Raw genomic sequence first — 16,375 nt, forward strand, 5'->3', positions numbered from 1 at the left:
ACCTTTTCTAGTGCCAAATGCCTCCCTGTATTGCATTCTTGTCTATAGTAGACACTGTAATAAAAAGCAGACAGTGACGACTACACTAACAAGGAAAAGAGCCATGACTGTCTTTTATGATTCAGACCCTAATATACAATGCAGTGCTGATGGGGTCTTGAGACATGCAGGTTTTAAATGTAGAACAAAAAAGGTGATTCATAGAAGGTGAGGTAAAGGTCTCTGTATGACTCAAAATAAATTTCACTATAAGCAAATGTATTCAAGGAATTCTCAGTAAACAAGTGCTGTGAATATTTTCCCTGTGCAATGTTCAAAATGGTCACAGTGGGATGGTCTCATCCTTTGGCCTATAAGTCAGGTCAAAACAGGACAGCAGGAAAACTGTTAGGCCACATAAAGAGTAAACACTTCTAGGTGAGAGCTGGAACAGTGCTTGGGCCCCTTTACTTCTCTTTAGTCTCTGCCTTGACTGGCGCTGTGGTGGAGGAAGATGTATGAGCACCTGAGGCCTGAAAAACAAGGCATATTAAATTAATCATCAAGCATGGCTATAACTCTGGATCAATATGAAAATCTGGGCCAATTCTGAAAATACCTTTATTATTATTAGGACTAAATGCATCCGAGTTAGCATTATGAATATAGGCAATAATTAATGTATGTGTAATGAGTTATAAATGCAGTAAAATAAATGAAATGCAGGTAGTTTAGTGCATTTAGACACAATCCTCTTTCAGGCTGCAATAAATCGCTCCAAAATTTGCATTCAAATAATCTGTTAGAATTTTTTTTTATTTTACCCCACTTTCTACCCAATATGGAAGGCCAATTACCCAATCACCCCCCCCTCCCCCATCAGTAGCAACTACCAACACTAGGAGGGTGCTTGGAGGAAAGTGACAGAGCTGGGGATCAGCACAACAGCTAACAGACGTCTGGGCTGACCAACATCACACTAGGAGTGATGTGGGGAGGAAGTGCCATCAGCCCAGCCCTGAGAGAGCAAGGCCAACTGAGCAATCGGATGACACACAGCATGACCCAGGCTCTGAATCAGTGATCCTCAATCCAGTGATCAACACCTCAGCAGCTGGACCAGATCCTAATAATATCTGCTAATGCCGACATGAAATCGGATCTCAGTGCGTCCATGTTTAGTACCAGAGTTAGCTGCAAGCTAATTTCCATCTGCATACATGAATAGACTAAAAAAGGGAAATTTTGCAAACACTGACCATGGCTTCAGTACTCTTTGCTTGGCTCTGCGGCTCTTGAACACCCTCTTTCAGTAGCTCTAGAGTATCCAACCTGGAAGATAATGACATGACTTTGTACTGATTACCATAACTAGATGCACACAGCTTTACAAAAGCAGTCGGTTTTCAGCACAATAATCCACTCATATTCAGTCTACAGGTGGTTGTGGGCTTTGTAGGCTACCTTTTCTGTTGTTTGTCACAGAAAGATTTCACTGTATCCGACTCAGACTGCCAGAACCTCTGTATTAAACACAAAGACAGAGAAAGAATAAATTGGAACACAACAACCAAAGGGTTGTCATCTCTACTACAACAAACAGCAACTCAAAAATAGTGACGGTATTGAGGCTATGGCAGAGAGACTAAACAGACCACAGTTTCCTGCTCAATGCTTTTGAGGGAAAGACAGTTCTGCTCCAGCTGTCCCAGCTGCTGCACCACAGTGTCATGGAAGTGTTCCAAATGGACGAGCCTTCACAGAGAAAAGAAAGGCTTAAGTGATTTAAATAGTCTGTAAGCCTGGCGATAGCTCACGCTCAGTAAAACCACAGTGAAATCATGGCTTTTTACAAGCACCTGGAAACATACAGGGTAACATTAAGATAGATCAACAGACACAGACAGCCCTGCTGTTGATAATACAGCCAAGAATATGCCGGGAGGAGGGGCGTCCAAAATGATCAGAATTTCAATTTCTTCAAACAACATTTGAACAATAAACTGAGAGACACAGTTAAACACGTTAACCACTATTACCTTTGATTGTGGACTGTTCTTAGCAAAGAGGTCACATTTTTCTGGCAGTCAGTTAAAGATCTCAGCGACTTTGCTTCAATCTTCTTATACCTAGACTGTAAATAGAAGTGGTCACATTTTTGGTTTCAATAAACTTTCCACTGCTTTTAGATAACAACCAAAACTCCAAACACACAATGTAAGGACAAAAGCATTGGGACAGCGGCTCATCAATTGTTTCTTCCAAAAATCAAGCAAACAAACAAACAAAACTAAACAGTAGATCCTGCTTTTGTTGGAGTAACCGTCTCTACTGTCCAGGGAAGGCTTTATACTAGATTGTAGAGCATTGCTGTAAGAATTTGATGATCTGAACAAGAGCTTTAGTGAGGCTAGGAAGTTGGACGATCACCACCCCACCTCATCCTGGAAGTAACACCGTCCCCCGGCTTCACAGCTCAAAGCGGTGGGTGTAACTCAAAGTAGCTGAATGCATTCATTAAAAGGGGTGTCCGCAAACATTTGGACATTTAATGTATTTAAAATAATAACAAATAAAAGCATTTTCCAAGGTCAGAACCAAAACCGGTAACAATTGTGTGCATGCATTTCTAGAAGGTTTACTCACAGAGAAGTGTTCTCTCAGCTGAGTCTTAAAGGTGTTAAAGGCAGTGATGACTCCAGAACCCAACTCGGTCTCAGATTCTTCCTCCTCCAACAAGGTGTGGGCCATTGCTTCCACACGTTCTGCACACAAACAAACCCCATTGCCCTTCACAGGATCACTAAAGTTCATATTCATTAGATAGAGCAGTTATTCCCACAAACGCAGCATTCTATTGATGTGTTGTGTGTATATTCTGTATTTCATGCCAGCTTTGAATGGGACCCCGCCACTCCGATTTTTAGAACAGGAGCCATGTGTATAAATGAGTCACTTTATGAGACACTTGCCTTCTTCTTTCAGCTGAACTATTCATCATCATCCTCTCGGTCAGCCTCATATTTCTCAAGCTCTGCCATCTAATCGGCTTCTAACTCATTCAATGGCATATACGCATTTGTGTGGACTCCTGTACCACCCACCATTTTGAAAAACACATTTAATGGAATTTAGCAGAACTTGCCTTATGAATTTCGCTGTTGGGTGAGAATAAGGACTCAAAGCAAATAATGAGAGGTGCTCTACAGAAAAGTATGAATCAAGTCTCCCCCTAGTGGCTCTAGAAGGAAGGGACATACAAAGATGCAGGGTGTCACTATATACAAGTGGTCATTTTTGGCACCTACCAGTAGCAGTCTCCAATGAAGTAAAAGGGAACAGTCGTCTGGGTTTGAACGTAGGGAACACAATCTCCTCCCCTTTCTCTGCCTCAGTTTCCTTAGCACCCACCTGCAACTCTGTGTGATGAGCCAGATCAGTTATTTGAAATAACTTCCAAAAGGTGTTTGTTAAAATGTGTGCATTAACACACACCTGAAGAAGTTGGTGCTCTTGGATGTGAAGGTGGCTCCTTACTTACTTTAGGCTCCTGAAAAGCAGGAAATGCCCATCATATAATTCTGATTATTTTCATTTTGAGATTTGCTTTGAAATAAATCATTAAAAAAGGTCAACAATATGGAATTACAGCACAAATTCTGTACTTCTAATAGGATGCACTTGCAGCAAGTACAGTCTTAACCAAAGAGGATCTGAGAACACTAAAGCAGACAAACTCTAGTTCACCAATCTTTCTACACACAACAGTACCTCTACAGACACATCAGGGTCATCCACAAAAACGGTGTCTTCTAAAACAGTTTTATCTTGAAAGCCTGCAGAGAGGAAGACAGGGAGTCTATTCAACAGGTTGCAACAATTCCGAATCAATCATGGCATCCCACAGCCGTCATAGCAACCTATTAGTTTTAAATCCTTTTTGCTCCATGGATCCATTATAACTTGCCTGAATCTGCAGTGACCTCTTTGGATGTGCGAGAGATGTCCAGACTGCGCACTTTGACTTGCTTGCTTAGAGGCCTTACGACACTTTCAAATCGCTCCCTTTCCAAAGGTCTGCGTTTGGGGGTCGATTCCTTGAACGTAAAACGTGCGCAAGTTAGAGAGTGGACAGCCAAAAAGATGTGATAAAAACTCTAAACCAAGAGGTCACTGAAATCAATGCCTTGAATCAATTGTTTTAAACGGGGATTTCCTGGATTTAGGGCCGATCCAGAGATATTTTAATGGGTTGAGTATCTGTTATTGTTCATATGAGTCTTTGTTTTAAGCACAGTGTTCATATCACTGGTGTATCAGTATCTGGTGTCCTCAAGGCGCTGTTTGGGACATTACTGCCCAGGCAGCAGCAGTAAGGAGGTTCTCAGAAGGCAAGTAAAAGGGTTTAGAGTCTGCAGTGTGGAATATTTTACAATGGGAAATGAAAAGAGACCAGAATATTTAAAACTTTATAAAACTATCAGTGAAACGCTCCATTTTACAAACCTTATACCCAGGTCTCTCTTTAGATAAATTTAATTTAATTTGTCCCGTTATAGAAACTGATACTTTAAAAAAAGTTTTAAATCAGTAGCTCATCTTATCTAAACTACATGGCAGCATTATTTATTTAAACAAAAATAATCTTGAAATAATCTCTTGTTTTAAGTAATAATGAAGTAATGTGAAAGGAATGTTCCACCTTGAAGTACTCCTCTTCATTGCTGCTGGGTGAAGAAAGTGGCAGAACTGTGAAGAGAAAAGCAGGGGAAAAATGAATGGATTCACTGCTCATCTGTCGGATACAATCCAAATATTTGTACTTTCTGAAAACAAAATTTTAAAATGTTGTAAAAGTTAATTCTCATTGTTTGACGCCACTGGGTCCCACATTTAAACATGGTCATGTCAATAGATCCGACTGAACTCAAATGGTTTAAATTGAGCCACCCCGGTTCAGTAAATTAATTCAAATTCACACATTTATTCCTGTCCTCTACAACTGCAATCCAGATCCAATACAATCCAGAAAGGTTCTGTCAGAAATTCTTTCCTGGTGATGAGGACACAGATTATGACATGTAAAATCACTGACTAAGATTTACCATGTATGGACACAACACTGCAGGGGCTGGATTTACAGAAGTGTCTCAAAAAAGCTTAAGCTTTTCAGCTTAAGCTGAAATTCTTAATCTTAAGCATTTTCTGATTTCTCTTCTTAAGTTTTTACTTAAGAGCAATTGGTATTCTTTAAAATATACTCCTAAATATTTTCTTATTAACCTTACAATGGCCTTACACTTCAATAGGTATGGCTCTAAAATAATCAGTTTAAATAGTTGAATTTTGAGATTTAACTGGATTTAAAAAATAGACATTGTTCTTACAGTCCGGGTAGTGTTTACATCGGGAAAATTCATTAGCTTTTGTTTAAGGAAAATGTTTGAACGCTTAGTTTTCTATTCAGTTTTTCCTACATTTTGCTCTCCAATGCGTGGGTATAACTGAATATTGGAAAATTAAAAAAGATTATATACTGTAAGTATTTCACATTGTTTGTGATAAGCTGTGAAATGCTGCATAAAAGCCTATGCGTTATGGCCTTAAAAAGAAAAATGTCAAGGGTCTTAAGAAGATCTTTAAAAAAAAAAGAGTTTAGGAGAATATTTGAGAGCTGCATTTTGGAGATTTGGATTTAAGAACTAATTCTTATGAGTTTATTAATGTTTATCTTAAGATCCTTAGTACATTATTTCCTAGAAAAGCTTTTGTGAGTCCGGCTCCAGATCTTTAGGTGTAGACATACCTTTGAGTTTGCTCTTCAGTCGCTGCTTCTTTCTAGTGTAGTCAGATGGCGGTGTCCGTTTGGAGGAGCGTTTCTCAGTGGATGATGCTTGGCTGTCACTCTCAGGGTGGAACGGCCTCAGTTTCCTCTGTACAAACCAAAATTTCCTTAGAAACGTCAAGGTAGTCAATTTTACTCTGCAATGTTTTTAAATGGTCAACTAGGCCTAGTCACTCACCTTTTGTACAGATTTCATTTCACTCACAGTAGAAGGAAGGGACTTAACGGAGCTAACAGACCTAACAAAGAAAGGTACTGCCATTGCTAACAACTCAAATGAAGACTGTAAACAATGTAAACAACCAAAACGAAACTAATCCCATTGATTCAGATAGACCAGCTGATTCAGATAGACTTAACCAATAAGGTAGCTGGACATGAAACTGTAGCTATGGTATGCATGTTACAACTGGTGGCTGGTACAGGTACAAGATGATATTCCTTACCCATTAGAGGAGAGAGACTGACTGAACAAAGCGGCTTTGGCCCGGACCACCTGGACAACAGAAAGACCTCAATTGCCAACTGTCAGCCTTGATGTTCCCCCTCATACAGCAAAGTGGCTTTAAAGTCAAAAGGTCACAACATTTAAAATCTGAGAAGACCTTACATATAAATCTAATATAAGATGGGCCACAACTGAAATATTTTCTAACCACCGACCAAAGGAAGATTTCATGCTTTCATTAATGCAGGATATATTAGAACACTACAATTACCGGTTAGTGAGCTGACCATGACCACCTAATGAAGTATCTTTAACAGATTAAGAGGTCCAGATTAGCACCATGGTCTAAAAATGCTTATTAAACACACTCATATCATATTATTATGAGCACCTGTGGTTTGGAATAAACTTAAGCTTACCTTATAGGAGCACTCTGTAGTTAGCAGACTTTGTAGTTAGTCTCCTTTTACACTGTTTTTCAGTGGTCAGGACCACACAGGTCCACTACAGAGCAGTTTTGGGTGGTGGGTCTCAGAATTGCAGTGACACTGACATGGTGGTGGCGTGTTAAGAGTATAATATCTGCTTTGCGGTGGTCCTGTGGGGCCTTGACTATTGATGAACAGGGTGAAAGGAGGCTAACAAAGTATGCAAAGAATTGTCCAGAGTCTATCAGGACCAGGACTAGGACAGTTAGGGTACCCCAGTCTTATCCAAAAAGGGCAGATGTGACTGCAGGTTTGCGTTCCAATCAAGCAGGAGCACACCTAATTACACTACCTTAAGCAGTTGGTCTCAGTCTTCAAATAATGATGTGTTCATTTAAAGGATGCTCTGTGTGGCCCTTTGTGGATAATATTAGTGACCCCTGGTCTAGACAAGTCCAAGAAAAAAAAAAAGATACTTTACTCTCCATTGGTCAAAAGTCTGTATGTATAAAAGCTTCAAAAGAACCTTTGGCACACTCAACTGAACATCAACTGACCTGGTACCTCCATAAAGCAGTCATGAATGCAATAGTCCCTGGCTTCCTGTCATGTGAACCCACTGACACATCATTGAGAAACGTGCGGTTCAGAGTTTCTGACATGGTCACCTGAGGCAGTCATATATACATCCACTCACATGGCAGAAGCACAGCTCTTAAAATAACATTGTCAAAACTCTAACCTTCTCCAGGCAATATTTTGTAGGTATTTAGAGGTTGGGAATCTAACAGCCAAGCCAATTGTTAACAACTGTGCTATTTTTCACTTGCTGGTACCTGGGCTACAATTCAAGAGAATTTCAGCTGAAGTCAGTGGGGTTCTAAATAGGTCTAAAAAGGTTGTCCACAATTGTGTGCATATATGCATGCATGACTGGTAACTTACCTCTGTGTCAGAATCAATTCTTAGACCAAAAATGTCTTCCCCTCTGATTGGTCTGCCCCTGTACATACCAGAGAGATGATGTGGAATTACCATTTCACCATAAAAGGTATAAAAGGTTCAGAAGAAAAAGGAACATAAAAGCTCACTTGGGTGATGGCAGTTTCCCTGGCCCACTCTGAAGCAAAAAGGAAACCTAGGGGTGGGAAAAAAACAACAACCCAAAACACAATTGTGAGAAAGAATGAAGTTTCTTGGCTCATCCATCTTTCAACTTGTTCACTTAGAAAAATATAGTTACTTGAGTTCGTCCAGAAGTCCTTGTAACAGGAGGACTGGGGGGGGTAAAATCATATATGTTTATAAAGAACATTTGTGACAAAGAAATTGCAGCAACAAATACAATACAATATAATATAATATAACACATGCCATTCACTGACTTCTTGTTTTATTTTATCAAGTGCATTAACATGCAAAAGTAATACCTGGTAAATTTTTGTGTACTCTCAGCTGGAACAGAAAGACTTCCTATGTGACCAAAAATATAATTTAGTCCATTACAATCAATTACAACAGAAGGTTGTATGTTCTTAAGATGACCAGCACACATTCAACCAGGTGTGTCCAAACTTTTGACTGGTACTGTTTATCATCATCAGCCATAAGATTAGCATCACTGACAGGTGAAATGATTATCTACAGATTCATCTACAGTGGCATCTGTCCATGGGGTGGCAACATTAGGCAGCAAGTGAACGGTCAGTTTTTGAGGTTTTTGTTAAAAGCAGAAAAAATTAAATGGGCGAGCGGGACCCTTTAACTGTGGTCAAATTGTGCTGGCTAGATGGGTCAGAGAGCATCTCCAAAACATCAGGTCCAAGAAAGGATAACTGGTGAACCAGCAACAGGGTCATGGGCACCTATGGCTCATTGATGCAAGCCATGGAGGTCCCACCTCCAACTTACAGGACTTAAAGGATCTGCTGCCAAGTACCATAGGATGCCTTCCATAGGAGTCCATGCCTTAAATAGCCAGATCTGTTCTGGTGCCAAAAGGGAGACCTACTCATTATCAAGCAGGTGGTGCTAATTTTATGGCTGATCTGTGTACATATAAATATTAGGGTTAGATATCATATAAAATGATTTGTCTTACTTAGACTCATCAATTTGGAGGGAGTTAATTGGAAATCATCTCCGCAAGGTTCAACGTACCTGTGTGTTCTCCAGCTGGCGCAGAATGCTGCAAATAAGACATTGCAGAAACAAAATAATACTGCATATTTAGTCAGCCATTCACATTGTATATATCAGTGCATCCTTTGTTTCTGCTCAAAAGCTCACTCAAACTTCTGCATATGCTCTATAAGTATTTCTGAGCTTTGAGTTGGACTCTCCAGAAGCAAAACGCCCACAGTGGGACCCATCTGCTGCTGTATACTGTAGCCTCAAAGAATACCATTTAACTACTGGAACTCAGTGATAGAACATCATGCTGCAGACACATCATCCACATCTGTAAAGCTGACAAACCTTTTCGGCTTCTGGCAACCGCAAATCATCTCCTCCGCCAAACACCTTTTCTACGGCAGTCTGGATGTCATGCTTTGATTCAAAGGCGATCTGGACCATTTTTCCAGTCAGGTTTCCATGAGAGACAGGAACCGACATGTGAACACTCAAAAGCTTCCGATCATCACATTCTAAAGAGAGGAGAGACAGTGGCATTCATTTTTACTCCAGAACTGCAGTCAGTTTCATTTGACCAAATGTTACATTGGGTTTGACGTCCAAGCAATCGGAGCAGAATCAAGACTCACCTCGAAGGCTGTACGTGCTGAGGGCTTCTTTAGGCAGATGGATCAGTTCCCACAGGGTTCCCTATAGGAATATGAGGAATACGCAATAGAGCAGATTTCTCCTCTACAACATTCAGAGCATTCAACCATTTCTCTCTAGGGAGGCCACCCAGGTGTGTGTTCAGTCTCTTGTCCTGATTACTGCATCTTATTCCTGGCTGGTCTTCCTGTGAATGTCATCATGCTTCAGCAACTAATTCAGAATGCAGCAGCTCGACTTGTCTTTGACTTTACAAAGTTTACCCGTGTCACTTCCTTGATGTATACCCTTCATTGGCTACCTGTGGGAGCCGGCATCAGATCTGCTTGATCCACCATCTCTTAGGATGCATGGAAGACAAGCATCCTTTATTCTCTGTCCTGACATCATGGAGTTGGAATGAACTCTGAACAGCAGAATCACTTGCTCTCTGAGAGCAACTGAAGACCCATCTTCTTTGAGAGCACTTAATATACCACTAAAGTTTATTAAGGTTTTGCATAGTTCAGTAATCTCTACATTCAGGTGCTAGTAATTGGGCACTGCCTGCAAATTGATGTATTAGAATTATTGGGAGGCCCCATTTCTGGTAGGGTAATGGCTCAAAGTATCCTGAACCTGTCTGCTAAATGCCATTGATGTAAATGAATAAAACAACAAAACAATAAACAAATAAAATAATAAAAGCGTTGCCATCAGTACATTTCCATTCCTTTCAATTTTGATAAGAGGAGACAGTACATTGTTTCCTGGATAGGAAAGAAAGACATGAATATTTGTAGGCGTTTACATTAAAACATTTTTTTTTTTACTTTATATGTGTGTTAAAAATAATATTTTAGAGTTTGGTATATATCTTGAGTTTGATTAAATGTTTTATGAAGGTTCGCTCTCTTCGCTGGAAAACTTATTGGATCAGAACTTACTTCAGGGTCATGCACAAAGAAGCTGATACAGGATGTCCCCACATTAAAGTCCACCCAGAACTCCTTCAGGAGCTCATCCTGAGGTTTGAACAACTACAAGGGGAAAAAAGGTTTAGTCTAGTGCTGGAGACAGTATATGGACAAAAGTATTTGAACATACCTCTTAAGCACTGAATTTAGGTGCTTTATTCAATCCAATTGCCACAGGTGTATAAAATCAAGCTAATAGACATGCAGTCTGCTTTTACAAACATCAGTGAAAAAATGGGTCATTCTAAAGAGCTCACTGAAATTTCCAGCATGGTACTGTGACAGAAGCCACTGTTGCAACAAGTCAGTTGGGGAAATTTCTTTCTTGCCTCTCAGAAACTGTGAGAGATATTATTGAGAAGTGGAAGCATTTAGGAACCACAGCAACTCACCAACATCAGTTGGTTCTAAACCTCTTCTGGCATTAATATTAGCACAATAACTGTGTTGGGAGCTCTATGGCACTGGTTTCCACGGCTGGGCAGCTGTATGCAAACCTTACATCAGCAAGCACAAAGCCAAATATCAAATGGAGTGGTGCAAATAACACCACCACTGGAAATGTGGTCTAATGAGGAGTAACGAATCATTTCTCTAGCTGGCAGACTGATGAACGAGTCTGAGTTTTATGAATACCAGAAGAACGTTACCTACCTGACTGCACTGTGCCAACTGTAAAGTTTGGGATAATGCTATAGGGCTTTTTTCATGGGCTGGCCTAAATCTCTTAGTTCCAGTAAAGGGGAATCTTAATGCTTCAGCAGACCAAGACATTTTGGACAATTGAATGCTTCCATCCTTGTGGAAACAGTTTGGGGAAGGCCATCTTCTGTTCCAGTATGACAAGGTCCATAAAGGCAGAGGTTGGGTGTATTTGGAGTCTAAGAATCCAACTGGCCTGCACAGAGCCCTGCACTCAACCCAATTTGAGATTGCAAGTCAAGCACTCTCATCTCAACATCAGTGTCTGACCTTACAAATATCTCTTACAGACATGCTCCAAAATCTTGGAGAAAGCCTTACCAGAAAAGGAAGCTGCTATAGCTGTAAAGGGTGGACCAACTCCATATAAATGTCCATAGATTTAGAATACAATTTCATAAAAGCAGCGTCCCAATACTTTCAATGTACATGTTGTGGCATGTCAAGTGGACACATTAGCATAAAGAGGATTTTACATGCACACAAAATGTATTGTGTGCATCAGGGGTCACCAATCTAAACCCTAAGACCCTAAAAGGGCCAGTGTGGGTCATAATCAAGCAGGTTCATCACAGAACTAACCACATGTTTAAAGTCAAAATGCAACTAACTAAACAAGTGGAATCAGGTGTGCTCTAGCTTGAGTGAAATGAAAACCTGTAGCCACACCAGCCCTGTCTGGATAGGATAAGTGACCCCTGGTGAACCTTCAGACCTCACCTTCCTTACCTCAGTGAACTCCAGAAATGCCCTACTGCATGGAAATGAAAACACTCTGCATTTTGGAGATAAAGAGGAGTCACATTTGTAAATCACAAGTATTTGCCTATATTGCAAGACAAATAGGGTATGTTGTTCTGGTAACATAAAGAAGATACCTTCTTGAGTCTCCAAAATAGCTGTTGAGTTTGTTTAGAAACAATCTACAGTCCTTTACAAAAAGACATACAAGATAAAAAGAGAAAACAATCAAGTCAGTTATGATGAAACTCTCCATTCATACAACACTGTGTCCATTTTCGCTAATTTACTAAATAAAACTTTAAAAAAGCACTGGGGTTGACAGCTGTATGAGCATACCGTTTCAAACTCTTTGACTCTTATTGTTGTGAAGGTTGATGCAAAGCTTCTGTAGTTAAACCACTTGCCAGCGAGTTCCTCTCTCAGTTTCTTTGGAGTCATTCTACAGAGTGCTTCAGAAATGGCCACTTGCATCTCATAATCTGAGCCAAAAAAAGAAAAGAAAAGAAAAAAAAACCCTGAACAAAACAGCAGCAACAGCATGTTTTACACGTATAACTGACAGGTGGCACCAAGTGATGGATGTATGGTCGAAGGTATAGAAAATACAGAAAAAATGTATACCCCTGTAGCATTATCTATTGTTTCACTGCCTCTTGCTTCAGTGTCCACTACATCCTAATAAATCCAGTTTGTGATGTGGTAATCTGCAATCCTAGACATATTAGCATCGTTATTTTTTATTTTACATTGACATGACCTAGGTTGAACATTTTGAGAACACCAAGAAATTCAACTGCATAGGAGCTGAAGTGATTTGTAAGAGGAAATAAACCCTGTGCTTTTTGCTTTTGGGAAAATGTAATCATGTACCTTAGAAATACTTTCAAACCTTCCATGTTTTGTGGACACCCCTTGTAATGAATGCATTCAGCTACATTAATTTGTGTGTGGGCTACAGAATCATACCCCCCCCCCCCTCACCACCACCACCACCACACAAACATACATACACACACTAACTTACCACCAACATCTACTATCACCTTAGCAAACTCCTCTCTGAAAGAAAGGACCATGACATGAAATACGCATCAACAAGCACAAACAAGAAGGCACTAAACTGAGGAGGCAATACTGTGAAAAGCTGTAATGTCATCTCTATTCCACTAGGAGGAGGCATTTACTTTAGTACGTGCCCTATATTTGCTTATTATTTCCTTCTAATCTTATCGTCTTCATCGAAATGTCAACACTAATTTGTAATAAAACTCATATCATTCTGATAGCTTATAACCAAAAGGACGATGCATAAACTACCAGTATATAACAGTATAATCAGGCATAACTCTTCATACTATGGCTATTTTCCTTAATTACCCTAAATACTAGTTCATATATTTGGACGGTAGCCATCCTGAACACGCGTAAAAACACTGCATTCAAAATTTAGTCTCACTGTAAAGCAGAATTTTGCGAAATATCAGTCATATTTCCAAAGGCATTCATCTATAAATGTTCTAAAAATACATTCTTAATCTTAAAGCAGCCTTTAGGCATGTATAATATCAAGTCATTCATACAATAAAATAACTTACAGTAGAAAGTTGTGATCATCGGACTGACAGATTTTTTTCCGGGACTCTTTAGAAGCACTGTCCAGCATTGAGTTAATGGTCTTAATCGCCTGTTGAAGCAGGTGGGTAAAAGTGTGTACAAGTTCAAGTCACTTAGTAGAAATTGTGGTCTACTTAATCTGGTCATTTTTAATATGAGATTATAAAAGGTATTTTGTTTTGTTTTTTCTCCACAATGCTCAACAGGTATTTCACCTACCTCTAGACGCAGACCGAATTTCACTTCTTGGTCAATCACTACAGCTCCAAACCTCAGCAGGAGGAGCTCCAAAATCTTACTGTTACCTGCCACAAACCCAAACACAAATAAGCTACAGCAACAACATTGACATTACAATTGCAGCCTTATTTTTAGTGAATGAAATGTCCATGTGGGCACCTTCAATATTACTCTGGCAAAGGCTCTGAAAGAGAAAAATACAAGAGTTTAAAGTGTAGTGCTGACGAAACCCTGACTGGATATACGCAAGATTGTATTTTTTCGTTCGTTTGTTTTGTTTTTTTATTTATTTACTTTTATAGTGTGCAACCGCGTGAAGCCAAAGACACATTTTTAAACATGGACAATAACATTTTCTATTATTTCTATTAAATAGCTGAGAATAGCAGGGAACAGATACAATTGAAGATTTAGATTGTATACCATGGACACTTCGTAGAATACTTCCATTAGCTGTACTGGGGCCTTGAAGGGTTTCTGCTGCATCTTCAGATGTTCCGAGACCCTTTCAAACCAATTCAGCATGTATTAAAAAAGAAAAGAAAAGGGGCAAAAATTATTATTAAAAACATTTTTGTACTTTGTACTTCATTTGAGTATGTTTGAGATTTCCCCCATTTTGTGGGTAAATAACTAAGTTGAGTATGGTCTTCTTTAAGACTTACATGGTTTACTACAACAGTGCTGAAAGGGGGTAGCAGTACACAATCACTGTGAATGTGCTTTAGATAACAAGAGCAGCCTTTTTTAACCCAATTTATCAGTTGTACCTATTAAAATGAGATCCATTCTCTGGGTAAACCCCCAAACTTTGCCTAATGGTCATGGGTAACATTACAAAAATGAAGGTACTGCAAGGAAATAGGAAACATTAACCATAACCCCTCAGCTCAGTGCTCCCAGCATGCGTGTCCAGCCTTTAATCCTTAAAGTCGATTACATGGGAACTGCACCCTGTGAATATGCGGAGACTTCTGGACGGCTCGTTTGGTGACCTGCATAAAAGCTATTTAGCAAATAAAAAATGAAACTTATCTTTATCACGACACCTTGACGGACGAGTCTGTTAATGCAGTCTCCATCTTTGGAGATTACTTGTTCAATTGCCCGTAATATGAGTGTAACATTTTTAAATTCATTTTTATGTAGCTCCTGTGAAAGGAAAAAGGAGAAGGTGTCCAGGGGTGTCGCACAACATTGGTACATTGCAAAAAAGAAATACTATTATTATTATTATTATTATTATTATTGTCAGGACTATCAGGAGTTTAGAGAAATGCCTTGGTGAAAACAATGTACATAGATTCCCTAATTGCTTCTAACACAGTAGAGCAGTTTTTTCCCCTGTAGCTTTGCAGTGCAACTACAAACCTATGATAATAAATCACCTAGACGTCTCTCGGTCTCTGAAGACCTGTAATATCTGAGGTCAGCTTAATGCTTATACTGGTAACCTGAGGTTAAGAGATGATCATCACAGAATGTCACTTTTGAAAGTCATTTTATAACTGTATAATTCCATTACATTTAAGGCATTACATTTGGCTGAGCGATTCACATTCCCATCCCGTTACACAGGTCAGCAAATGCAGCATTAGGAGTCTTGCCCAAGATCTCTTATTGGCGTAACATGGTGTTTTCGGCTGGGCGGAGAGTCGAGCCCTATTCTACGCTACACCAACCACATACAAATAACATTCAGTTCAGGGGAAACCGCAGGACAAACGTGTTTGGTTTTGCACATTGTTTTTCCAGCAGTCGTTGAAAAACACAGTTTGGACTACGGCCAACTTCATTAGTCCTTGATTTAAACAGTGAACAAAACAAATGTAGCTTAATTTAGAATAAGATTACAGTCAAACGCAGAAACGGCTTAGTTCTTGACACAGCCCAAGAGGGGGCAGTCCAGGGAGCTCCGCCCACTACGCTCGGATTGGCCAGTAGGGCATGGTCCCTTAAGCTTAAACTTATTTGTGAATGCAGTGGGCGGGGCTGGTAGGGATTCACATGATCTTAGAAACTGATTGGAGATCTGTGAACTGCACGTAGCTATTAGGCTAAATTGGAAGTATGTGGATTTGGATGAAAACGAGGGAGCTTTAAACTTGTCATAGAATGAAAAAAAAATTAGTTGCTTTTTTTAAATGTCTATATAGATTAAACAATATTTACTCAAAATCAAAACACATCAGCAACACCTACACTTAAATATGCAAGTACAGCATGCATGCTCCAGCCTAAAGACACTGCGATTGAAATGGCAACACATAGATAAACAGTGGTGTCTTTAAATCAGATACCCTGCTTGCAACTTCGTCCAGCCGGTCGACCAGAGATGCGGAAGATTTCTCCTCAACAATAACCGTAACGGCCGAGAGGACATTGTTGCCGGTGAACGCCTCCTCTAATCTGCTTGCGAGCTGCATGTGAAACACATGAGAAATACGTTCAGAAACATCTACAGGAGAGCCTCGCCGAGATGCCTTAAAAGCATGGAGTTTCACTGTAGCCCATGCTACGCGAAATCTACTGAAAACACACTGAAAGTGATCGACCTGCTCAAAATACACTTACATTCATCATTTCTCACCTCCCGACCTCTCAGCAGACCAACCAACCCAGCTGCTACCCATTA

The 16,375-nt window shown here is 39.8% G+C and overlaps 1 protein-coding gene across 1 annotated transcript; it reads right to left on the minus strand.

Moving 5' to 3' along the window:
- Positions 1-446: 446 nt before the first annotated feature.
- sycp2l (synaptonemal complex protein 2-like) lies at positions 447-16,166 on the minus strand. The gene is made up of 29 exons (XM_072678998.1): positions 16,041-16,166; positions 14,776-14,892; positions 14,164-14,265; positions 13,900-13,924; positions 13,720-13,805; positions 13,482-13,570; positions 12,911-12,945; positions 12,223-12,365; positions 12,021-12,073; positions 11,872-11,917; positions 10,411-10,503; positions 9,466-9,526; positions 9,179-9,348; positions 7,792-7,838; positions 7,646-7,703; positions 6,271-6,320; positions 6,003-6,063; positions 5,786-5,912; positions 4,682-4,728; positions 3,947-4,076; positions 3,751-3,815; positions 3,475-3,529; positions 3,288-3,398; positions 2,626-2,744; positions 2,019-2,113; positions 1,635-1,734; positions 1,444-1,502; positions 1,239-1,311; positions 447-512 (listed from the first exon to the last, which is right to left on the minus strand). The coding sequence occupies exons 1-29, from the start codon at positions 16,164-16,166 to the stop codon at positions 447-449; spliced, it is 2,409 nt and encodes an 802-aa protein (XP_072535099.1).
- Positions 16,167-16,375: the final 209 nt, after the last annotated feature.

Source organism: Salminus brasiliensis, chromosome 1 (genome assembly GCF_030463535.1).
Source record: "Salminus brasiliensis chromosome 1, fSalBra1.hap2, whole genome shotgun sequence".
Classification (NCBI taxonomy): Eukaryota; Metazoa; Chordata; class Actinopteri; order Characiformes; family Bryconidae; genus Salminus; species Salminus brasiliensis.